The 27,025-nt window shown below is 39.5% G+C and overlaps 1 protein-coding gene across 1 annotated transcript; it reads left to right on the forward strand.

Moving 5' to 3' along the window:
* The first annotated feature begins 1,715 nt into the window (after positions 1-1,715).
* Positions 1,716-23,462, forward strand: LOC149413406 (armadillo repeat-containing protein 2). Its single transcript, XM_089645462.1, has 14 exons — positions 1,716-1,827; positions 2,464-2,626; positions 3,067-3,428; positions 4,364-4,714; positions 6,825-7,183; positions 8,144-8,246; positions 8,870-9,042; positions 10,016-10,293; positions 11,074-11,242; positions 12,331-12,489; positions 14,376-14,607; positions 15,346-15,492; positions 22,424-22,663; positions 23,212-23,462. Exons 1-14 carry the CDS (start codon positions 1,716-1,718, stop codon positions 23,460-23,462), a joined length of 3,099 nt encoding a protein of 1,032 aa, XP_089501588.1.
* The last annotated feature ends 3,563 nt before the right edge of the window (positions 23,463-27,025 follow it).

Below are 27,025 nucleotides of genomic sequence, written 5' to 3' on the forward strand. Positions count from 1 at the left end.
TGGGTGCTTACTTACATTGTGAACGCTGGCTAAACCTTATATACATCAAAATAATATGGAAAAATACTATGGAAATATATATCTTAAAAAGGCCTACAGAAAAGTAAGTGATGATATATGTCTACCTCCTTAGGATAACTCCCAGCAACACCGGGTACACATCGGCTAGTAATTATATAAGATAAAATTGAACTTATCTCAGGCACACAGACACGCCCATAACACAATTCTATCGGCTTTCTCTTCAGTGGTTTTCCCAACCTGTGTATGTATGCAATACATAGAGAAGGAAAACTCGAAAAGTCCATAAGACTGTGTGCGTATTATATGATATGGTTACCACGGTAACAAGAAACAAACCTTTGGATATTTGGATTAGAGGAAGATGACAAAGCCGACAAAGCCCAACAAAGTCTCTGGGATGGATTTCCACTGTAACATTTAATACCAAGGTAATTTAATATCTTGAGTTACCAATTTAATTGTGTTATTTTCTATTTTGCAGTGAAATGGTTAGTTCGAGATTTAACCGTTGTCACAGCTGTCAGCGGTTTTGAAGGGTTCAATGTTTGTTATTTAAATTTAATTTAATTTTCCTTCTCAATATGTTTGTTGTTGAAATAATATAAATTATTGTAATAAGGAATATTTAAAATCATTGATTAATTATAAAACTAAATTTAACTTAAAATAATGATGCTAGAAATTAAAAGAATGACTGTCATCATATCATTGTGTTTAATAATACATTGGATCTGTCTTAAGAAGTCGTCTAGACCAAAAATCTGCATGTATTATCTTTCGAAGTATTAGGCAGAGAATGGAACGCCGCTGTCTTGATACAGACTCCTTGATTCATTCATATTCATATATCGTCTCATTCTTAATACATGCACAGATACAATGTCTATTGATGTCGATTTAGAGGAGATGTGATATGACACAATGTGTATTGACGTAGTTTTAGAGGAGATGTGATATGACACAACGTCTATTGACGTCGTTTTATAGGAGATGTGATATGACACAACGTAGTTTTGACGTAGTTTTAGAGTTGCGATATGACGCAATGTACATATACGTCCTGTAATTAGGGGTGCAATACTAAACAATGGAAAGGGAAGTCAAGTTTTTTGTTGTAGTAGTATGTAGCCTTCTATATTTAATAGTGTCACACCCAAAGACGATAGGCTGTTAACATTTTTTATTACTGATTTTCATCAACTTTACAAAACACAAACATGTGACAGCAAGTGTCGCATCACGATCCTCTGTTTTCCGGCATTTTCCAGCAAGGGTCCGTTTTATTTATACATTTTTCATACAACTTCTTTTATTCAAAGTAGTATGTATATTTTATTATTATGGTAATTATAGCTACAGATTTAAGTTATTTTCTAGTTTTGAAAGCCCCAGATGTTATGATATAGATGTTGTTATTTTAATTAGTACCTACTTCAAAGGAAACTGACTGATCAAATCCAATGTTATCTCTTATCAGTGCTTATCTTTCATTCAAATATGTCAATAAAGAAACCGTTAGATACTTATCAGTGCTTATATTTCATTCAAATTTTTCTATAAAGAAACCGTTAGACACAAAGCTAATTTTACAAGTAGCATATCAGAAAAACCACTCTTCTCAATAGTTTTTGTTTCTTTTTATTTCCAGAGAAGATAATTTAGTAGAAAAGGCGTATTTGAAGTAAATCAGCATGAGGCGAGGACAGAAAGATACCACTGGCTCAATGCCTTTCTACGCCCCTCCGTCCAAGTACAAAACTAGTGCCGAGATTATCAGGGAAGCTCGGGCTCACATACATATTGGTAAGTGTTCCTAACAAAATATTGGTAATACCTGTGAAGTGACACTTTCATTGAAGTCTTAAGAATACAGTAGGTGAGGTAATGCTGTCTTTGTTACACTGTATTTCAGTGAAAGGTGCTACTGCTCCAGAAAACTGGCTTCATAGATCTCTCCGGCACTGGCACACAGTCGGGAAACATGCCAAACACGAACCTAACATTTGCCACATGAAAATGAGTTGATTTTAGTTTTTATGATTTATCATTACAGTCAACAGCTCTGCTGTGGAGTGTTTTGATCTTGTGATCCCTCCCTCCTTAAATGTGGCTCTTTTCTTTCTTTTTAATTTAATAAAAATAATCTTCTTTTAAAAAAAAAAATTGTTCTTGTATACATCTGATGTAAAATGGCAGACTAGCATTGTACCATCCACTCAGTCCTGCTGGATTAAAAACTTAAATAAATATTTTTATTCATGATACACTTAAAATACCCTCCACACAGCATATTCTAAAACTACTTTTTACGAGCATGATATTTTGTTTATGTTATTGGCATGTCATCTCACAGAAAAATATCATTAGGCAGAGAGTGTTAACACTTGAGCTAGAACCGAGACAATATGAAAAACAAATTGTCTATAATTCATTTTACAGGCAATGCGGACAGCAGTGGTGGTGGTAGTGGGGGTGGAGGGGGGAGCGGCGTATCTGGGGCCCCGCGCCCCCTCAGCACCCAGCGTCCCTTCACCCCGCGCGAGCGCCAGCGCACTCTCTTCGGAAAGGCGGGGAAACCGAGCCGGCCTCCTAGCGCTGTCAGGTCCGGTTACATTACTAATTACTTTATTCAATTAATTATTTAATGCAGGTAATCTGGAATGCTCGAATCAATCGTTGGTTCTGGTGACCTAGCGGTCATGCTAGCTGTCGATCTTTGTTTATTCTTTTTGCTTCATTCACACTTCTTGCGTCATTCACATTCATGCGTCTTCTCTAATAACTCTTCTGTTCAGACTCTTGACGTGACCCGACTAAAGTATTTGATTTAAATTTCATATATTCTCACATCATCAGTTCATCATCAGTTAAATATAAAACCTAAACACACATAACTTGTTCTAAAAAGGGAGTAAATAATACTCTTTTTAATATTAAACTCGTTCTGTTTAACTGCTAACCAAACAGCACATCACTGGGCTACTGGCCACATCTAGAAATTGAGTAAGTGAAACTTTAATTGTTTAAATTATAAATTCCCAGCTTGAGATATCTTCAACAACAGACCACTGACAGTCTCATGTCTTCATCCCCCTCCGTGAAGCGCGTCCAACTGTCTCCAATGCCTCCCGCGCTCAGCTCCAGCCTGGACGAGGGCGTGTTCAAGCGACTGCTGCTGGACAACATCGACGAGAAGCCCGAGATGGCCGGCGGGGGAGTCAGGAGGAAGAGGGGCGAGGCCACCCGACGTACCAAGAGTCTGCAGCTGGAACTGGAGACGGAGGCAGATAACTCTTCGGGGAACGGAGCCAAGTTTAAGTTGCCTTGTCTGAACGGGTTGGCTAAGCCGCTGCATCAAAGGAAGTCACCGGGACAGATCAAGTCTCCGTTTGCTTTGCACAGCTGTGAGTGTTGTTTATTTATAATATAATACGTCATCTTTTCTTCTTCTCCTTGTCCTAATCGGGTCAGGTACGCATCGCTTCAACAAGGCGTCTCCAGACATCCAGGCGCTCACAGATAGCATCTTGAGGCTTCTTTCCCCAGCTTTATCTAAGATGGTCAACTGAACGCCTTCCCTTTGCAAATTCCGGAATAGAAAATCGTATGGTACTTTCATAAGGCCTGTTTTTATGAGGCAATGAAGTATCGTTCATAGACTATCATTCAGAATGATTGAAACATTGCTTTAAATAGTTTAACCATGTTTAGTCCAGACCAGATCTGAATAGCCAGGTCTTACCAACCAGGGTTTGCAAATCCCGCACCCTTTTCTAATCCCGCCAGATTGCAGAATAGAAGTAATATATTTTTATTAAGGGATTTCAAATTCAAATATAGCAAAATTATGTCATAAATATTTTTTATTATTTGGTATCAACCATCTTTGGTACCAGTAAAATTATAAATAAGCCATTTAAAAAGACTTTGATAAAAAAATAAGGTCGTAAAAACATAGACTATGGAAAGTCCTGTCGCCATTATGTGAAAGGACATTAAATTTGTGCACTTTTACCCAGCAGTGGCCCTTTGATACCTCAGTTCTCAAAAAAGGACATTTCTTTGCAATAGATTCCAGGTCTTGAAGTTTCCGAGCTTGAGATTTGGCCCCATGCTCTCTTCCAAGCATCAAGAATTCCTCTCGACGCTGCTAATATTGCAACTTGCAAGCCTATGCAAGTCAAAACTGTATATTTTAGTTTAATTTAAATTTATTTCACTACTAAAATATGCTCTAAAGTTAACTTTAGAGTTCTTCCTTGACACTACCTCCTTTATTTCAATAAGACTCAACTCTTACATAATTTAAAATCCTGAATTGTGATGTTTTTAATTTCAGTATCCGAGGAACGTGAAGAAATGGCACTCGGCTTAGAGAGTGCATATACTCCATCTTTATCGAAATCAGAGCCCAAGGCATCGTTCAGCTCCAAAGAGCGTATGGAGGGAATAACAGACGCTTTCTCCGGACCCCCGCAGGCCATCACCCTGGACATCTTCAACAAGAGGCGGCTCTTCAGTGACTTCAAGTCCAAGAGCGAGGATACCAAGGTCGACAGACTACAGAATCAGGAGCAGATTAATGTATTCAATAATTCAATGGTCATTAAAGATCTGGACTATCAGAGTTCGGGGGATTATAAGATGAAGGAGAGTATTCGTATTGAACATGTGAACGCCGATGATAGCTGTAAGTGTTTCAAACAGTTTAAATAATTTAACCTCCTGAGCAATAAGGTATTTAAAAAAAACTACCTTCAGCGACAGAGATTTCTGGGTGTTCAGTTTCGGATTCATTCCAAAATTCATACCTCCGAAAGTTAATACTGAAACATATTATATAAACCGATTACTCTGGTTTAAAGCCAATGAATCAACCTATATTTCACTGCCTATCCCATATTTTTATGTTATATAATTTATTATTTACTAGCTGACTTGCACCTGGCATTGCTCGACTTTTCTCTACTTTCTATAAACACAATATTCATCTTTTATATATATAAACCTTCCGGAACAAATTCTCTAAATAATAGAGAAAATCCTATCAAAATTCGTTGCGTAGTGTAGAAGAACTAAGCATACAAAGAAACAGACGCGAATAGCAACTTTATTTTATACTCTAAGGCTGGCCGCATACATACGTTTTCCGTATTCGATTTACGAATTCGTTTTCCGTATTCGGAATTCCGTGAGACTAGCGCAAACGTTCGTTTTTCTTCATTCGGAATGTATAAACGTCAGAACCAGTGTTGCCAACAAGGGCGATATGTCGCCATTTAGGCTACTCAGAGCGAGAAGAATCGGCGCCGAAAAAATCTAAAAGGCGACTGGTCGCCAATTAAGCTACTTCAAAAACATCAATTTTAAACATGTCCCGAAATTCTCTAGCCACCCCCCCCCCCCATGAAATTTATTTTTCGGGGTCAAATTTTATATTTTCTTGAAATTCTCTAGCCACCCTCCCCATGAATTTTTTTTATTTTCTGGGGACAAATTTTATTTTTTTGAAATTCTCTAGCCACCCCCCCCCCACGAAATTTTTTTATTTTCACGTAAAAACATCAATTTTAAACATGTCCCACCTAACAGCAAATTCGGCTACTTTACGCTACCTTATGTATGAGAAACGGCGATATTAGGTCAAGATCCGTTGGCAACACTGAATTACGAATGGAAATTTCGGTACGTTTGCGTCGGCACAAACAAACTGTATGCAATAGCTGCGTTCCACATGACGTCATTAGGTTTCTTCCATTCGTTTTCTCCGAACGCGCCGGCTGGCATTCGGAACGTGCGTAAGGAATTTGTTCCGTTCGGAACTAAAACGAACGTGTGCGGCAGTTAATGTATTTTCTACTGATTCCGTGCATTCGGATGTCCGAATACGGAAAACTAATTCGGAAATCGAATACGAAAAACGTATGTATGCGGCCAGCCTTATGTTAATTACCGAAATTGCCCTACCTCGTACTTGTTTGGGGTAATGTTGAATATTTCTATTTCTGTATGTTGTCTATGGTCTACTGGAAATGTCTATAGTATGGTCAATAGTCACAGAATCAGGGGAGTGTATAACTCCGATGGAAAATTGGAACCGAAATATTGTGATGTCATACGATTGCCTACCATCGAAACCGAGATCCACCAACGAAAAACTCTGAAAGTCTATGGAATAAACTTTCAGAGTTTTTCATTGGTGTATAGTATAATAAGTAGGCCCCAATGAGAATTTTACTGTCTATATATTTGCATATCTATGGTTTTTTAGGACCAATTTGTTTCATACAAAAAGCTGGAAGATATTCATCTAGTGAGTAGTTTATTTATGCATAGAATGGTCACAGACAAATAAAGGCAATTTTTAACAAACATTCAAATTTTTTAAAAACAATTTAAAATGGCGTATACACAAGACTACACGATAAATTTTTTATCTAAAATATTCCATGAGAGGAACATTAGTGACATCTTTTGGTATTCGATAGAAGCTTAATAAAGCTAGTGACTAAACATAATATTGACTGATTGCAGGAAGTTTAAAGTAAATTCATAAATCTGTCCAAATTTGGATAGCTATCTTTCGACTGGAATTGTTTTAATGTAATGTAGTTTGAGTCTTATTGCTTGGGACTTTCTCTTATCGGAAGTTAGCTATCGTCGGGGTAGTGTTAGGATAGTCTGATAACGCACTCGAAGAGTGAAACATCAATCAGAAATAATAAACTGCACAATTATTTATATATAATAGGTAGTTAGGTACCATTGCCATAGAAAATTAAATTTGATTTATTTTACAGATTCAGCAAGAACCAATACAATGAAGATAGCTTTTCAAATACCGGCACCCGAATTGAACAGCGCCGATGTGACCCCCAGAATCTACAAAACTTCCTTCAAAGACTACTCCCCCAAAATCGTGGACGTCTTGAAGGAGTCCAAGGTTATTCTGAACCGACTGAATGATGGAGGTCCCAAACTCTTCAATGAGGAGGACATAATACTGGATATGAAGAACTTGTATATTATTTTGGAGAAGGAGAGCTCCTGGCAGGACATCGGCAGGGATGAAAAGGCCTTCATGCTGAAAACTCTGTACAAATATGTGGACAGTTCCAACGAACGGTTACTGATGGCTATTGCTCGAATTGTTTTGTCTGTAAGTCACTTCAAAATTATATTGTTATTACATTTAACACCTCACCGCATCCTGAATGTCATCCTGATATGCCATTCCAAATCAGCAAGTCTTATATTATAGTCTTATTGCAATCTTTAGAGTACAGGTGTCAAGTGGGAATGCTGTCCTTGTTCTACCGGTATTTCCATGGAAGATGCTTCGAAGAACTAGCGTCATCCCTTCGGCACCGGTGCATAGTCGAGAAACACGCCAAACGCGCGCGCCCAACATTTGTATACAGATTTGTCACATGAGAATGGGTAGTTTTTACGACTCGTTTTTGAGGCTTTGGAACGATTTGCCGGTCTCTGTGATTCCTCCCATTTACAACACGAGTCTCTTCAAAACACACATTCACTCCTTCCTCTCCTCAAAAATACCCCACACAGCATCCTCAAAGATGACATAGGCCCTGAGGGAAATTATTTTCCTGAGGGCCCCCTGTGTGAAATTAAAAAGCTTAAAATACATAAATGCAAAATTAAATACATACATATATGCATATTTTTGGAAATCGTTCTACAATGATTAATGTCACTGTAAATCGCCACAGGATTCTGCTTGAATTCTTAAATGTTTCTTCAAAATGAATTGTCTTGGATAATTCCATTGATTAATCTCAATTTTGTTATTTGTCTAAGCATTGAGAACACCGTATATCTACCGCCAACAAAAAAACACTTTCTTTAACTCTAAGTCAAACAATGTATGTAAAAGCCCAATGAGCATATAAATAAATAAATATGTTGTTTAGTTAAGAGTGTTATGTACCATAAATTCAATTACGAAAATAGTTAGAATAGAATAGAAAACATAGTTCGCTTTTGTCTCTCCTTTCTGGCCATTTACAAAGTTGCTTATCCAGCTCAAAAACACACCGACATCAGTTTAATCATTGCCTGAGCCGTAATGTATATGACCTGAGTTTCTTGGTTCCAGCTCCGGGTGACTGGCAGTAACCTGTCAGGGATCTGCAAGCTGATCTTCAAGGTTGCGCGCAATGACAAGAACGACCACCTCTTCTTCACCGATAACACTTTGGGTTTGTTGTATTTACAGAATTAAAAAAATATTTAAATTGTTCAAAAACACCTGTGGCCAACCAAATAGATGTGTGAAGGTTCATTCATATTAGTGAATGAATTCACTTTATTCAATAAATACATTGATTCAATAATTCATTTCGATTTCCGAGTTTACTCATATTTTGAATCTTGCAGGTTGCTAGTTTTGAATTTGTGACTTTGCATGAAATCTTAGGAATATTTTATTGATTGAGCATAGCGAAGTCCTTTTTTAACTTGGATATTCGAGCATTTTGCATTTCGGCTTTCTGTAAATTTGTTTGTTATGTTCTGTGGTTCCGATATAAGATGGTGCCCGTTTAATGGCTCGGTAAATATTCTTTTATCAAATGTGAAATCGTCATGTTTATTAATTGAAGAATGAGAGAATTAGGTTTTGATTGAAAAGATTATGGGCGTGAGGTCTATTGTTCACAGAAATACTAGTTTACTAGTCATTGTGTATTCTACAAAAAATTGATTACCACCTAGATGACATAGATTCAGTTCTGAGCAAGTTCATCATAGCACCAACATAAGTTGACAGCTTTTAATGGTGGAAGCAGAAATAGTATAAATATTGAATGAATAATATTTCTAGAGCTATTCATGGTGGGTCTGGGCAGTGCGGAGCCCCTGCATGATGCGGAGTGCCTGGTGTATGGCTACGGAGCCCTGAAGTTCTTGGGCATGAGCCCCGCGCTCCTCACACGCATGAAGCCCATTGGAGCCCTGCCCCTTATGGCGCTTCACCTCAAGATGTTCAATCAGGCCGTATGATTTTTTATTATTATTTAATGAACAGGCAGCATTTTGCTGATGCGCTCATATCTGATTTCACAATAAGTTTAACAGTAATTGAGTTGTGAATGTGTCTTTCGTCTCAAATAACAGTTTTTACATCAATTTTACAAACTCAAAGTAAAGTTCAAATCATTCTCTAACCCCATTGTCTGTACTCGTAATATATAAACCAGAACTCGTATTTCCTTGTACTCTATACTGTAACTGTTTCCTCTATTTTCACCTGTCAAAACCACAAATAAACCACTCACGTCTAAACCAACTCCTTTGTTTTTAAATTATCAATGCAAACACTTTGTGCCTTGACAACATATAATAAATGATTTTTGTTTTAAACCACTTTATTTAAGTTATACCTACTTACACATAATTGTTTGTTTAATTGTTAAAATCAAATAAAAGTAAATGATTTTTTTTAAACTTTGTTTTAAACCACTTTATTGAGATATAGATCGACAGGTTGAGTGCAACCGAAACCGGTCGAACCATAAATTAATAAACCAATCATGGTCGAACTATACATATAACTCAAATAGTTATATATGTCGTTAAGTTTGTTTTAAAAATGGAACACATTGAAATTCAATATGTAGGAAAATATAACAAGAAAGTAACTACCCAACAGTTTTATAAGTAGGTACCTACTTACCCATTTAATTATTAGCTTTAGTTTTGTTTCAAGCCATGCTTCACAAAATCAATGCCATAAAATTAGCTAATAAAGCTTCACATAGGTAATTGTTTTCTTTACTATTGATTGTCATTCTCATTCTTTAGCTTTATTTATGGACAGAGCTGTTGGACTATCCTATTATAAGTTCTAAGACATAACTAACCGTTGAAGGAAGGATGACTCAGTAGTTTGAAACAATCTAAAATCAATAATAATTTACTACTTCTTGTTACTTGACAATATCACATATGAATAATTTTCTAATTCTAGAGGCTAGAAGACCCCTCTTCTGTAGGCGAGCAGGGCTGCCATGCGCTTTATCAACTGACAGGGGCCCTGCGCAACATGGCGGGTCCGGGTGAGATGGGCAGCAGCCGGGGGCCCTCCGAACACAGCCCTAGCCACAGAGGGGGCAGCCCTCACAGCCAGGGGGAAGAGGGGGCGCTCAGAGAGTTCCTGAACACGGGGGCCATGGCGGAGTTATGCCGGACCGTGAAGCTCTTTGCGGATGATCTGGATGTGGAGACTAATGTTTCAAGGACCCTGAGGTAAGATGTCACAAGGAGTTGATTCAGTCGTGGCAGATTGTTTTAAATAGAGGTTTGTTCTTCCAAACATAGCCCAGCGGCTGGTGTGACAACAATAAGCCCGTGTAGGAATAATACAATGGAAATTTCGGCAATACTATGAAGACCTAACCAACTTATATGATATCCAATTGACCACTAAGCTGTGAAAAGCAGCTCCAGGGACTGTCTGAGAGACTGGACCTGCAATGGACTGAGGCCACTGTAGTAGCACAGGACCTAGACTGTATCGGAAACAGGAATTTATATATACCTAAAATGTTATAATTGTTAGTATAATTAAGGAAATTGTTTATCTCTTATCACATATTTCTAGAATGATAAGGTTGTTATCATTATGCACATGTCATGTAGTTTGTACAAAGTTGAATTATTCGCACAATAAAACCGTTGGACCTAAGTAATTAATTTTCAGTGCTATGACGCATTTAAAAAAATGTCTTTGTCCTTCCAGGCTGTCAAACATTCATTTTTAGAGATAGGAATAACCAACCCTATTAACATGTGTAGGTGTAGACTGTACACCCAATAAATAATAACAACTGGCCCAATGCTTCAAAAATAAATCCTTACCCAAGGTATCCTTAAGGAAGCCAGCTATTTAAAGTCAATGTCGTTGGTGTGAGTATCCAGTACAGGCCTCTTGTCGAAGGCACGGGTCCCCAAACTGATTAGGATAAGGAATAGAAAATTATGATGATGAATTTATATTCAGTTTTTAAATTAACTAATAATTAACAGCGTCCTGTCAGCGGACTTTGAGTGCTGTGTGGCGCTGTGTGAGCAGAAGGGGCTGCTGACTTCCGTGGTGAAGCTGCTGGGCAGGTACTCAGACAGGGCTCCGCTGGTGGTGCGCCTCAACTACATCCTCGGCAACATGGTGGCCTGCAACGACCACACACGCCTGCAGGTGACCTCCCCACCCTTTCTCTTACTGTGTAATTATAGCATCAAAGCAACACTTTACAGTAAAAAAGTATTGTCAATCTTTGAGAATTAGGTACCGCTACCACAAAAGTGCCTAATGAGGCAATAATAATTAATTGACAATCGTTTTAACCACTGAGATTCCCAATGCCCGAAGCCAGCAGAACTATGGAAAAGGTAGGTATCAAAGGTGTGGCTATTCTAATGGTTGTCTTTATCTTCTTCCTTCTTCTCAAACATACCAGTCTAAGGTAATTATTTTAAAGTGGGATTCCAGTGACAATTATTATTACAAACATTGAACCAAATGTTTGTGCAAAAATGAAATATTGGGGCAGGGCTGCAATGTTTTTGTTTTCCGATTCCGAGGGAAAAAAAATGTTGTGGCCGCGACCCAATGTTTTTAAAACATTTGGTCGCAGGAGGCCCGACTTAAAAACGCTTTCCGTCTTACTAATTAGATTCTTATATGCCAGTTCAACAGTGGTATATTATAGCCAGCCTCAAGCCAGATTTAAGGCAGTTTCAATCCTACACACGCCGTGGTAATAAATCAAGTTTTTCAATGTTTATAAGTAAAGGAGTTTATATATAACAAATTAAGCTATTATAGCAGTTCTATTTTACATTAACTCCACACAGAGGGTTCTGAGGAAAATAATTTGCCTCAGTGCCCCATGGAGGCCTCTTTTTGAAGTGGAAAAGAAAAAGGTATGAGGGGTGGGGAATCTAGGGATCAGTGTGTCCAAGAGTGACAGACGTATGGATCCATACCTGGCACTGCGGTTCGAGACGATAAGTTAAGAGAGTCCAGCTAGAGAGGTCAAAGCGTATCACTCAACCGGCCTCTCCTGATCTGGCCCACCACGCAGCTGGTGGAGAGTTGATCAAACCTCACCCGATGAACCCGAGCATCCCCGCTTAGTCACCAAATGTGGCGAACCACTTGGGGTGACCTATGGTAGAGGTGTTGGTTATTCAATAAATGATTCCCGGGGCTGCGGTACCCAAACCAGCCCCTTAAAATTCCTAACAATTTGTTGTTCTAATATTATTTGTTGCAATTTTCAGTTATACGAAGAGTCGGGAGCGACCGATGCCCTGCTGAATGTTCTGGAAGTGTACCTGAAACGCTGCTGGCCTGGGGGGGAGTTTGACACGGCGGAGAACATCATCATTGGCAGCGACCTGGATGGCTCCAGTGGGTCTGACGAGGATGTCATGGTTAAGGTTAGCGAGGATTGTCTTCAAATTCATTCAAGTCGTAGGTCCACTATGCTGTCTCCCATATTTCACGTTATGTACTTGACAGTAGCCCAGCGGGTTGACAGTAGCCCAACTGAGAGCCTCTGTGGTCGAGGGGTAAGGCTCTCTACTAGCAAGCAGGCGGTTGCGGGCTTAAATCCCGGAGAGCGCAAGTAAATTTCATATGATGAATTTTTGTTATTTCAAAATTAACTCATTTAAAATAATATATTTGCGATTGGAGCAGGTGGATGAGTTTGTGTATCTAGGGAGTATGTTTACGAGAGATGGGAAGGCTGACAGAGATATTGAAAGAAGGGTAAATGCAGGTAACTCCATTAATGGAGGACTGAACGCAGTTGGCGCTATCTTAAAATTGTCCAAAGAAGCGAAACTAGCAGTCCACAATGGAGTGCTGGTACCTACCCTGATGTTCGGAAGTGATGGAACTGGCAGAGAAATGATGAAAGTAGACTGAATGCTGTAGAAATGAGATCCCTGAGGCGTATGTGTGGTAAAACCATGTATGATCGTGTGAGAAATGTGGAGATCCGCAAAGAAACCAAGGCTGATGTAAGCGTAGTGATTAAGATTAAGAAAGGGACGCTTAGATGGTTTGGGCATGTAGAGCGAATGAGCGAAGAAAGGAGTGTAAGGAGAATATACGATGCAAATGTGAATGGTAGCATAAGTTGGGGACGCCCGAGGAAGACATGGCACGATCAAGTGAATCAGATACTAGAGTCGGGCCATGTCAAGAGTCAGAATAATAGAAGAGTATGTATACGACGATGTATGACTGTGAATGAGGCAAGGAGTGTGGTGTGACCGAGTTGTTTGGCGGTCCATCCTCTCTGCCTAGCCCTGCGGTAAATGGCGTGATGATTAGTTAGTTGGTTATTTGCGGCACACATTGATTGAAATGGCTTTGGCTGTGTTTGGTGACCAGATCTGAATAGCCAGGTAATTCCCCACCTTCCTCTTATCATCGCCTTCCCCTCTCCACTACCTTCAGCCTCACAACGTACCCCAATTGGAGATTTCATAGTCTCACTGGCTGACTGACTCTTGTACGTTTTCACATAAGCAAAAAAAACGAAAAAAATTCCTTTAATGAAGTTCACCAGGTATTTGGTAATTTATTTATTAATTGTCAACAATGGGCTTTTACATGATTTTTAAATTTAACATATTATTTAGTGCATGATACAGAGAACAAGGTTTTTTTTTACAGTTAAGATAACAACAAAAAAATTAACATAACACTTGGTACTCTTAAATATTATAAGCGTATATAATATTTAAGAAAAGAAAGAAAGGTGAAAAAAAACCTGTTACCGACTTAAAACATTCTAAAAACTTAAAAAATTTAAAAATCCTACTTCAAAAATGTAGCTTCCCAGATCTTAACTTCTTCCGAAGAACATTTTGAACTTCTTCGCATTCTTTAAATAAATAATAAAAAAATTACTGCATGGAAGGTAGCTGCAAGAAGTCTATACATATTATCATATCTTTTCAATCAACATTAATTTAATAAGTTTTGTATGTACTTGTATCTTACTTACTTATAAATATATCCTTCGAGAGCTTGTGTTCATTTATATTTTATGTTATATTTTCTAAAATATGTATATATTTTCTGATGTCATTGTACGATCAAATGCCACACTTAATTGTTATTTCTAAAAATGATTTCTAGTAATTTCTCGTGCTTGTATTTTATTGCGACGTACAATTATTATATGGTATATTTATTCCGTTGATATCAAATAAATAAATTAATGCAACATAAGTGTCATAAGTGATTGGGAGTTTCTTTTGGAATTTATAAAAGTTTTCAGAAGTTTTAAAAGGTTTTTCTTTGCTAGACGGTTCGCGTGCTGGCCAACATGTGCATGAACTCCTCGGTGGGTAGCATGTTGTGCCGAGGACCGTGCGGGGGCCGCCTGCAGCGATGGCTGTTGGGCTGTCTGCGCGCGCACTCGCCCACCTCCAGCCCGCTGCTGCTGGCCTCCGCGCTGGCCACCCTCAACAACCTCACCTTCTACCACGGCGGGGATGGGGAGGCCTTCGGCAGGCTGCAGATTGATATGTGCACTGGTGGGTTGTCATTTATACCAAATACTGTAAAATAGTTATAATACTTCCAACTTCTGACATTTCCCATATGTTCTGAAAGTAGTATGCTGCACTTGCGTCTCCTAGCGGCACAAGTTGTGAGTTTGAGAAATTTTAATGGATTTTAAGCATGATTATGCCATTCTACACTAGCAATACTAGTGACCAGAGTTGCCATCCGATACAAGTAAATACTGCCAATATTTTACTGAAGTTGGACACTTATTGAACCTTCAACAAATTTCAAAGCCTTTTCTAACCTCTAAATTTTTTCTTCTAATCTGGTTTCTGTTTTCCTACCAATTCACTTGTCAAAATCAACTCCTGTGTTATTATTTGTATAAGTACTTTTTAAAAATGGAATTTGAATATTCAAATATGAAAGTACTTACCTACCTCAATTTCGTTACAGTGGTACTTTAGGTTTATGTGATGCTTTAGTTTTATTGAAGTGATATTTGAGATTTGGTTAGGTTAGGAAAAAACATAACAGGAGCTTAATTTTTACCTGCACTGATCAAAATATTTTGTCAAAAGTGTATAATATTTTTGTGCTATACGAAAACCAACACCTATCTACATCAAAGCCTTAAAGCTATGCTTGAAGCTGACTGCTAAGATGGCGGCCAATATTGGTCAAATATGTTCTTACATGCCCGATGATTTTGTAATTATTATTTTTATTTAAATTTTAATCATAGTCATTATGGAATTGTTTAGTCCTCTGCCGCCTGCTGACGCTGGAGGTGAGCCAGTGTGTTACAGAGGCCGTGCGGGTGCTGGGCAACATGTCCCGCAGTCAGCTCATTCGGGACTATCTTGTGGACGCGGGGGCACTCATGGACATCACTACATTACTGGATAGTGGTATTTCTCTTCAAATGTTCTCATAATAATTTTTAATTATTTGAAAATATTCCCTTAATTTTTTTTTTTTTTCTTTATTCATAAAAATATATTTGGATACAGGTTTTTTACATGCTTTTCTACTACCACACTAGACACATGTCCGTATTATGGTAGTCGAAAATAATGATTCTTTAGCCGCCGATACTTTTATAAATTTTAACATGTTTTAACCATAAACGTCATTAAAATTTTACCAAAAGCTGACAGGCTGAAAATCCGCGGTTAACTCTTGGATTGCTGACGTTCATTTTTCGCCCTCCACCAGCTGATTCTATTTTCATAATAACTTAATTGTTTTTTGAAAAATGACATTTTTGTAAATTGTACCATCTTACCAGATAATGTGTTATATATGTAATTATAAAATTAGTATATAATCTACCATAAGTAGTTTTCCCAGATTAGCTTAGTGAAATGAATGTGCCTATTGGATACGGCGGCACACAAGAGGTTAAGGGGAATGGTTCAAACAACTAGATCTTTTCTATCTTACTTATTAGATTTGTAGGTGCCGATTCAGCATTGCTATAGTTGAGCCAGCCTTAAACCTGGTTTAAGGGCGTTTTAACTATACCTACGCCGTGGTAATAAATCAGGTTTTTCAATATTCCAAACTTGCGCCCCTGGTTTTATTTATTTTGAGAGGATTTATAATAGTAATCTGAAATTCTTTAATTCAAAATTGTACACATTTTAAAAATAATATTGTAATAAAACAAGGAACAATGAAAGAAAAAATGGTCTTATCGAAGTTCTTTTGCTCATGGCAATTTCACATAAACTTACTGCTTTGAAGGTACACCCACCCTGTCCCACCCCGGTATAGGTGACTTATGGTCACCCCTTCGGAGCTCTCGCATGAATCTAATTTTTTTGAATAAACGGCTCTACAATTTATATAAATGAAGCTAGGAAATAAATAAATGAAGCTAATGAGACCTTCAATGTCCCCGCATACGGTGTTATGAAGCGGTATGCAAGCGCTTACAAGTACTAAACTAAGGACAACACAGAAAAATAAACAACAAAACAATCAAGTTCAAGTGTCAGGCAGATAGTTGGTGGAAGGGACCCACACTCCAGTACCTGTAAACACATAAAAGTAAAGTAAACAATAGAGTGACGGGGGAGTTTCGCCGAACCACGACTGGCAGTCCTGTTGAGAAATTGGTGGTGGTTGGGGCGACTGGTGCAGGTCAGGACTTCCACACCCCTTAGCCGACCACCCGGTGGTGCCCTGAAGATAAGTATTGGAAAAAGAGGGATAAAACCCTAAAGAACCTAAGGGAAAGAAGCGTCAGGAGGTCGGAGGCAGGGTGGAGGTTACCCCAGCCCGCACAGTCACCCCTCTGACCACCAACGCTCATCAGGGGTGGCGCAGGTGATTGGCGGAGTCCCCCGGTAAGAAAGAATAATAAGAAGCTCCAGTCGTGCATGCGGGGACGAGGCCCGTTATCCAACCCCTAATGGGGAAAATAAACAAAACAAAACAGACAACGGAGTTCAGTTCTCGCCTGTAAACTCGTTGCTGTTACTAAAAAAAAAGAAATGAAAACCGGAAAAAATACATGTAAAAAGAAGAGAAAATAAGAGGAAAAATGAAAAACAATAATCAATCCAAAAAGTGCCACATAAGGGCAACGGTAAATAAGTAAAAACAAAAGTAAAGGTGTAAAAATAAGATCTACATGGTCTGTAGAGAGGACAGTAAGTATTGAATAAGATAACAAAGTAAAGTAAGAGAGATAATAGTAAACACAAATATATAAGAGTGCTTACAGTGTCTGTAAAAAGAAAAACAGTGTGTTAACCTTAGACAGGGAAAAAGAAACATATGAAAAGAAAACAGAAAATAAGAATTAAAAAGTACTAGACAAGTTAATTAAAAAAAACAAAAAAACAAAATATAAACGAATGGAAATCATCTGCAACAGCTGGTACAGTAAGAAAAAGAAATAAGATAAGAATAATAAAATGAGAAAAACAGAATAGCATATACAATAATGAAAGAGTTGTAAAAGAATAAGTCATGGAGCAGGAGCAGTACACCGGGGGTTCCCAATTATTACACTAGTCAACGACTCTAAGCACAGGCCATCTCTCAACCCAGATCCTAGTAAACTTCCTCAAACATTCGAAATTCACACTGTTAGAAACAAGATCGGTGTTCCACACCGGTCTAATGGGGACATTCAGACCTTCTATCATTTCGTCTCTGGCATCCTTCAAAATCTCACAGTGCCACAGAATGTGCTCGGCCGACTGGTAATTATTGCCACAAGCGCAATTGGGGTGGGTGGACAGGGCAAGGCTGTGAAGCCTTCCCCTGAATTCCCCATGTCCTGAAAGGAGCTGCGTAACGTGATGGTCCAGTTTGAGGAAGGCCCCTTCCATTCTGAGTTTAACTGAAGGGAAGAAGGAGAAGGTCCATCTTCCCTTGCTCGACCTATCCCAACGGACCTGCCACTCTTTGAGCGACAGGTTCCTCATCGTTCGGAGCAGTCCTGGGAGAGTTCCTGGTCCACCCGGTGTCAGAACGACACCAAGGTGGTTTGCCGGGGATCCTCGGATTAATCGCTGCTTCGCTAACACTTCCCTAATCTCTAGATCAATTGGTAGTACACCAGCCAAAATTGGCAAAGCGTCCGAGGCGACGGTTCGATATGCCCCAGATAGTGCCAGCAGGGGAGTGCATTGACCCCTATTGAGAGCTAGAAGTATTAAGCAGTTATCCAGGCGGTGCTCCCAAACAGAGGCAGCATATGAGACTTGCGCAACATATACCCCCCTGTAGAGAGCGTGCAGAGCCGGTCTGCGAAGTCCCCACTCAGCCGTGGAGATTCTTCTTAGCTTCAGGAAAAGCGCCTGAGCCCTGCTGGATACATCTTTGACATGAGCCAGAAAGGAGGACGATCGATCTAGAGTGACATCTAAGTATTTGACGTTATCCACAAATTTGATATTAGTGTCTCCCATACGGATGGTAGGGTTTCTTTCCTTACTGAAAGAACCCTTCATCAGGAGACCCATTGTCTTCTGGGGAGCGAAGGTCATTTTATTCCTCTCCCCCCATTTAAGGAGGGTGTCCAAACCTTTACCAGCCTTACGTTCAACTTCTCTTCTACTGTCCCCAGAGACAAGAAACATTTTATCGTCCGCATAGTCGATCATGATACATCCTTCAGGCAAGGGTAACCTAGAGGAGTCATCGAAGGTTATATTCCAAAATTCAGGACCTAGGTTGGAGCCTTGAGGGCACCCCATATCGGCTTCGCGTTCAATAACGGTGTCGCCATGAGATATAATGATGGTGCGGCCCGATAAGTAATTGTCCACCGATTTAAATAAAAGTTTTGGGCAGTTCCTATTTTTAGCCTTGATGCGTATCATGTCCCACCACGCGTAGTCGAAGGCACCAGTGATATCGAGGAAGATTGCAACTACATACCTCTTAGTACAAACCTTCACCCAATTAAGCGCAAACGACATGGCGTGCACGGTGGATCTACCGGGGACGAAGCCAAATTGAAGATCGCTGGACGGGGAGAGTGATTGTCGTAGTCTATGCCGGATAAGTTTTTCCAGGATCTTGCCAAGCACTGGAAGTAAGGTAATGGGCCGATAGGCCTTGACATCAGTTAGTGGCTTGCCGTTCCCCTTAGGTATGACCCTGAGCACGCCTCTCTTCCATTCAGAAGGGAAAACTCCTCTTCTCAAACACGTTTCCATCACTTGGAAGAGTTCCTCCCTAGCGTGGATCCAGACTTGCTACGCTATCACACCATTGAGTCTGTCATGCCCTGGTGCCTTCCTAGGACCCAAACCCTTAATTATTGAATCAATTTCTGCTCTAGTGACTGGAATGACTCTATCCTCTTGGGCGAGGTCTCTAGGCGGAAGCCGTGCCAGATGTCTTACCTGTTTATGGTGGTCACTTTCCCCAATTACTGATTCTACAGGAACTAACTTGCCCAAAAGTGTATTGAGAGTAGAGGCCACGTCTATCGTCTCAGCGTTCCTACCTTCTGTGATCCCAATGAGACTAGACAAATACCGATCCGATCCTTTTCCGGATTTTTCAATTGCGCTGTGGATTTCCCACGGGTTGGCGTTGCCCACATTATTAACCCAATTATGCCAGGCAGCTCGTTTCGCAGAAAGTACAGCGTGTTTAAAGATCGCCCTGGACTTTCCGAGTTCGGCCCAGAGAGGGGCTGTCTCCTCCTCCGTGCAGCCACCCCTCCTGGACAAACCCAGTGCCCTATAAGCTCTCTTATAAACCCCTTTAAGCGAAGTCAGCTCAGGTGACCACCACGTCGTCCGGATAATTGTCTTTGGGTTTGTTCTGCCCAGAGATGAGTTGGCCGCTGATACTACAGCCGAGTTGAAAAAATTCCCCAAATTGTCCGGATCGGTAGCTGCTACGTGGTGAAAATCCCTTAATGTATCTTGTAGAGCTTCCCCAAAGTTATCCCAGTTCGCCCTAGTGGTGTTGAAATTCCAGGAGGATCTTGGAGCTTCGGTTTTCTTGACACCAATCGTAAATGTGATAAGTCTGTGATCCGAATTTATTGCGCATTCGTGGACCATCCATTTTGATATCCTGGCCGCAACTGATTCAGAGCAAAGAGTTAAATCAATGTTGCTCTCTCCCATATGGTTTGAAAAAGTGAAAAACGAACTCCGTTCGTTGACGATACAAAGGCCTTGCGCAGCAATCAGGTCTTCGACGGCATCAGTCCGTGATCGTACTGAATGAATTTTATTATTGTCAAACCATAGTGGAGAGGGAGCATTAAAGTCACCTCCGATAACTATGTTACGACCTTTAAGCGCGTTTAGGGCGCGTGTCAGACTCAGGATATGTGGTCCTACCGGGTTCCCCCATTTAAAATAAACTGAGATCAAAAAGATCTCAGTATCAGCAAATTTAATACATACACAGGTTTGGTACTCATTGGATAGCCCGGCCAGAAGGAGGGGGCTAATCAACGAAGTGTTGACCAGAACACCCGCCCCCGGTAAAGAGCCGACCTCGAGTACCGCTCCCGGAAAGTCAATAGGAGTCTTACCTTCCCAAGTGTACTGTTCCTGTATAAGCATGATGTCGATGTTTAGGTCAGACATGACCCGCAGCACCTCCAGTGTGGCCATCCGGGAACGCTGTAAGTTAATCTGACCTAGGGAGAGGAGATTAGCAGGAGCCATAGTCAGTCATTCTGACTTGTGCGTTGATTGTAGCCAGCTGTGCCGGACAGTCCCTATCCCCAGTAGGGTGGTCAGCTACCTTCCTGAAACGAGTACAGGTAGCACAGACAGCGGGAAGTGCCTTCTTGGGGCAATCCTCATGACTGTGTCCCACAGCGGCGCAGTGGCGACAGGTTTCTTTATCCTGAGAGCAGGACTTACTGATATGGCCGTACTGTTGACACTTGAAGCATCTTGTGGCTCCTGTATAATCGCGAGTGCGACAGGCATTCCACCCAAGGAAGCACATTCCGCTATCTAGTAAGACCTTGCGAGCGGCTGGATGACAAGTCACCACCATATTCATGGTGGGAGTATCTCGTTTACCGAAAAGCGAAACTCGTCGCATGGTCCGAAGGTGATCCTCCAAAGACAGTGAAGTCCGGCCGGATAAATTGTTCGCAAAAATCTCGGAAAAGAGCTCCTGATCTGTGGATTGTTCTCCTTTATGCACATTATAAATTACAATTTTCGGAAGTCGGCCCAGAGGGTTGATCATCTTCAGACCACTTGCCGCGAGTTTTGCTTCGGCTTTCTTAATGTTCTCCAGGCCCTTTTTATCTTTGGCTTGAAAAGCCATACCGGCACCTTTGATCTTCCTAGGTCGTACAATTTGGAAGTCATCCTTCTTGGGATTAAGGATTTTTTCCAGCGTTTTAAGAGTTTCCTCCGAGGTTTTACCCTCTGGAGCATCTGGGTAGAATAGAACTGTAAGTGGCTTCTGGGGGATCGGTCGCTCAAAGCCATTTATTAAAATCTTTTTTGAAGCTGGCAAATTTGCCGCAGCATTTGCGTATGACATAGTTTCCTTGGCAAGAGGGATACTAGGCATGACAAGACGAGTTTTTATCGCTTGATCCAGCTTGGACGAAAGCGCTGACTGTGCACTCAGCATTTCGTCTATAGTAGTGCTCCTAGTAGAAAGTGTATTTAATTCCAGCATAAGCCTTGTGATGTCCGACATCAGGTCATCAAGGGTGGAGTTAAGTGAACTTTTAACAGTCTTGTTCAGTTTGTTCGTGCCATCCATTAAGATGTTTCTTATTTTTTGGCACTTGGCCAAGGCTGGAATTGCCTTCCATTCTTGGTTGCCCGGAGAATTACTGTAACGGACCCGTTTCTTGCTCTCCGCATTTGGAGTCGTAGAGGGCGCAATGGAGGGCATTTCACACGTGTCCGCCGAGAATGGGGTACGACGAGTAGGAGGTTGATCAGAGACTGCCTCACTGTCTGAGTCTATTATTTCTTGTTCTCTCTGAGACTTTGTTTTTAGCTTTTTCTTGACCTTAGAAGGCCCGGCAGTCGGCGATCTTGAACTGAGAATAGCTTGAATCTTTTCAATGATGTTTTCCCTGTCCCCCTGTGATCCTACTGGGTTGCCAGCGGGACCAGAATCTACGGACGAAACTGAGTCGGCAGGCATTTTTCACCAAAAATGGGGTAAATGAGAAATTACCCCAAATTTGAAAAAAAATATCCCCAAAAATGGGAAAAAAAAGGGGAATTTTTTTGGTCAAACTGCCCTTAGATCACTATAAAAGTTTATATTAAGGGTAGATAATATTACACTGAGACTTACTGCTGTTGATAAAACGAAACGATGAACGTGTTTGCTTTATTTGATGTGTGCAATCTCCATCAGATGATGAAGAGACTTCGCTTGCTGCAGCCGGCGTGCTGGTAAATATGGCGGCCGATCCTTCTGCTCGCCACGCCTGGCTGCTACGAGGGGGGGCACGGCATGCCGTGGCAGCTCTACAGCATGCGGCCGCACAGCGCGCCTGGGCCCCCGCGCAGCTGCTGTGCCAGGCTCTGTGGAATGCCGCACCCCTCTCACAGGCCGATGTGGCTTTGCTGTCGCCCTTGTTGCTCAATATGCTGGGTGGGTACTACTGACTATACTAGGCTTGTCTTGCATTTCAACCTCTCCACAAGCAACCTCTACTTCTCACTCACGTGTAAACAGTCTACTGCTAGTTCGGCTAAACTATCCCGCCAACTTATTTGACTGAGCGTAGCGAATACCTGTTATCGACCGTTTGTCATTTCGTCTGAATGAACATTAGTTTGTACGTTCTGTTTCCGGTTCAAGATGGTGGCGGTGTTGGATACTGCCTTTTTTTCTCACCAGAGTTTTTGTGAACTTGGATCACGAGCTGCCAAATCAGAATAGTCAATATTACACCTACCTACCTGCCTGAAGAAAGTTTGAAAAATGATTATTGTCATTGAGATAGTGACGTTCCTCTGGAAAAATTGTATAATATGCTTTATAATTATGTTGATAGGTATTTAAGCACCTACTTATAAATTATAGAGGGAAGGCCTTGACGTTTGATTATCTTCTATCCCCGCTACATGCCAGGGAAGCCATCCCAGTTTTTAGAATCTTATTATTGTTTATCACGGATTATCAATTTATTTCCACAGATGAACAGCAAGTGTTTGGCAGCTCGGACAACTTCAGCATAACGCCCGATGAATTTACCTCCCCGGCCACCAAGTCCTTGGAGGAGGAGGCCCAGTCCTCGCACATGGCCTGGGAGGAGTTTGCAGCCGTGGCCGTCAACCTCCTCGAGAAGATCGACCCCACGCTGGACTCTCCGTGTGACGACGAAAGCGGGGAGTTTGTGTTCGGCAACTCTCGGACTATGAGTGAACCGGACCTCGAGAGAATGTGATATTAAATTTAGGGACTGACTTCTTTAATCCTTTGCTACTACGAAGACCATTGAAGTGACATATTTAAGTACCGTGATATATATATATTTTACACTTGCAACATTCTGCTTTTGGTGTGCTATTTGAAGCATTTAAATAACATGGTTGTTAATTGTTTAATTTGCGATAGGCCAATTGCATGTGTAATGTTGCAAGTGCTAAATACTACAAAATGGTGTATTACATTCTCCACACCACTAAGCATTACAATATTGTTTTTAACACTGACAAAATGAAACGTAAATTGTTGTTTCGTGGTCCAAATTATAATGTGCATTCGCTGCACCTAAACTAAAACTACACACATTCGAGAGGCAGATATATGGCAGTTTAACTTCCTGTAGAGGCAAAAGTTTCCTATTTAATTTAATGTCCAGATACTGTCAGTGCCTCTTACGTTAGCAGAGGTGTAGCCATCTTGTTTAAATTCATAATTTTATCATTGGATTTTATTTAATATTTTTTTATCAATGCAGGAACATATCTATTTTGTTCTGATTTTTCGTGTTTGGCTGCTACTTATGTTATTAGGGATAAGAACTTCAGTAAATAAATAAACATCCACCATGTTTTTAACGAGTATGGCTGTCATCTTGACTTTCAGTGTCGAAGCATTTATATAGGACGGTTTTGATTGAAGGGCCTGTGAGATAGAGATAGAGAAATACCCAGAGTTTGACGAATGAATTGCTAAGGACGGGTTGTTTCGGAAAATTTGAACAATTCATCAAATTTCAACGTTCATTTTCGGGTTCTGTGAAAGATTTATTCAAGTTATGTTTTTATATCATTGTAGGCTAGTTGCTTGACAAAACTGAAATAAAAACAGAACTTGAAAAAGTCTTTCACAGAACTTGAAAATGAACGTTGAAATTTGATGAATTGTTCAGATTCTCCGAAACAACCCGTCCTAAGAGTTTGGCTTTCATATTTGCTAGATACCATCAATATGGAGTACAGGCCAATTGTGTATTACGGATGTCAATGGGCTGACTGTGATATGAAGAGAAGGAAAGGAAGAAATTATTGTTATGTAAAATTATATAAATGGTATTGTATTTTATTTGTTTAACTTTTAGAAAATTTGATTGTTTGTGCAAAATATTTTGCTGCACCGAGAAAATGAATGAGATAAAAAGCTTTCCTAGACCAATTAAAATAAGTTTGTGCAGTATAAAAATATTCCTTCTGTAATATATAAAGTAGGTAGATAAATAATTTTTGTCTTCGGAATTGGTTCTTGCAAATAGATGTGGTGAAGCAGGTTTTTCAATGTTGTATCTCGACGTTTTTTAAATTTTTAATGCAAGCAAGCGACTTATTTCTTGAAAATAACAAGTCAAAAAAATGTACGCAGACCAAATGGCCCATTCAGCCCATACGGATTCACTGGTTCTTGGATAAAATTTTCATGAAAGTAAGATATAAGCCAACAATTTTTAAAATGCAACCATTGTGAAGATGAGACATTTAAAAAGATTAAACATTAAAATTCTGTCATAATAATTAATAGTTGGTTTGGTTAGAAAATAAATAATTTTAATTTGTCCTAGAACAATAAATAAAGGTTTAATCAAAAGTAATTTTACAGTGTGCCAAGTAGCAGAAGTTTTATTATCTGTAAAGTGTGAGCACAACATTGGGTTTTGCTTCATGAAATCATCTTTTCTCATGCATGTGTCTCAACATAAATCGCCCGGTGTTGTCCCAATCCGCCTCTTTCCGCCCTTCCTTAAACTCCCAATTTAATTCCCTTTCGCGAAATTCCCCAATGGAGTGAAATAGTCCTCCTTGTTGCCACCAGGCCCTAGTAACATTTATTTTTAAATTTTCTATTATATTTTCACTATTTTTTACTTAGGTAGACCTTTTCTCATGTTCAAAACAATATCTGTATACCATACACTGTTACCATTAGCGTTCAGTTTAATATTTTAAATTTCAAGCCCTGCCTAATATTAGCTAACAAGCTATCTTATTCTCCCGTGTTTCCTATTAGATGTTTCCTCTTCTTGAAATTAATGTGTGTTAGCTTCATCTACTGGGTTACCCCATGAACTCAAAAGGATTTTTAGGTTCATGGGTTACCCTTTATTATATTGACAAAATCTCTTGACCGGTTGAGAAAATATTTAAGCAAAAAAAAATGTAAATAGCTAAATTTTGTACACTTTTACAAGATGATTTGTTGAATAAATAACAAGGAATAATAAATACTAATTATTTTCCCTTCCAAACATTTTGAATCGTGTCATGCATTAAAAATATGAGATGCCTAAAAATAATTGGGGTAGGTACCATAATAAATATTTTGGTGATTTTTTTGCACATACCACAATTTAATATAAATTAATTGTTTATAAAATATTTTAACGACGGAAAGAGAGGCCCCCAGAGGCGATATTTAAAAAAATGGCGCTATACAAATTAACCAAGTTATAAATTAATGTATTAAAAAATTCCGCAGTTGGGAAGACATCATAATAAAATATTTATTATTAAAAAAGTACCTACTGAAATTCCTATACAGTTTGACAGGTGTCACTTTTTCTGACGTATTCATTTCAGATTGCAAATTTCATTCATTATGTGTATATTTAAGGTAGGAATTTTATATGTATTGTAGCATATAATCAATAAACTTTATTGATTAGTTTCTTTACAAAAGCGACAAAATAAAGAAATTTAGAAAAGAGTTTGAATTTTAAACTTTGTAATTTGTATTTCGAAAGATGCAACTTTTTTTCTATGGATTTATCAATGTTGCTAGGAAATATTTTGGTAGGGTTGTGTGCCAGGTATCGACAGTCTTATATCGATAACACCACAATCATAGCCAGTAAACATTTCAATTAAAAAACAAATCAGTTTTTTAAAAACTTGTGTTAAAAGCTAATGGCAGTAGCAATTGATAATCTCTCATAAAAGATATTCATAAACGATGTTCGAATTTGTTGATCTAGTTTTGTTTACGCATTGCACCTGGGGAACAGACGAATCGCAATAAAGTAATGCAGAACTAAACATGTGATCCCAGAGTCTCTTATCATATTGTTACACTTTTGCGAGGTGCAGTCCAGTCAAGGACTTTGTCTCGCGACCTGAGGGTAAGTCACCTGGGGGATGGTTTTTTTCTGCCCTAATGCTTAGGCTGCCTTGACAACTTGGGGGATTTAAAATACTATGCTTTTTTGTATTTTATACTATATTTTTTGTATTTTCGACTGAGTTTTTTGTCGGTATTAGTTTAGGATTTAACTAATCGAATACTATCTTTTTTGTATCGGTTGTACTTGAATGTTCTTTTTTTAGAGCCAGCATTAGGGTGGGTAGATGATGGATACTGGGTGGGGGTAGGAAGGGTTTTCGTAGGGGCTAGGTTTACCTAGGCACGAGATGCTAGGGTTCGGATGGGAAGTTAATTTTTTATAAAATGGTATGGCTAAATCCACCATGTGTTTGCGGAGTGGGGGGATATTCGAGCTTTTATTAATTATGCTGTTTCGTACGAACCAAGGGCTTT

Source organism: Hesperophylax consimilis, chromosome 22, assembly GCF_061612785.1.
Source record: "Hesperophylax consimilis isolate HC1 chromosome 22, BYU_Hcon_1.0, whole genome shotgun sequence".
Classification (NCBI taxonomy): domain Eukaryota; kingdom Metazoa; phylum Arthropoda; class Insecta; order Trichoptera; family Limnephilidae; genus Hesperophylax; species Hesperophylax consimilis.

Excerpts from the sequence above, each read along its gene's own strand:
- LOC149413406 (XM_089645462.1), top strand. The coding sequence starts at position 1,716 with ATGAGGCGAGGACAGAAAGATACCACTGGCTCAATGCCTTTCTACGCC. Across the intron at positions 3,429-4,363 it reads TCCGTTTGCTTTGCACAGCT|TATCCGAGGAACGTGAAGAA; the intron begins GTGAGTGTTGTT and ends TTTTAATTTCAG. Across the intron at positions 14,608-15,345 it reads GCAGATTGATATGTGCACTG|TCCTCTGCCGCCTGCTGACG; the intron begins GTGGGTTGTCAT and ends GGAATTGTTTAG.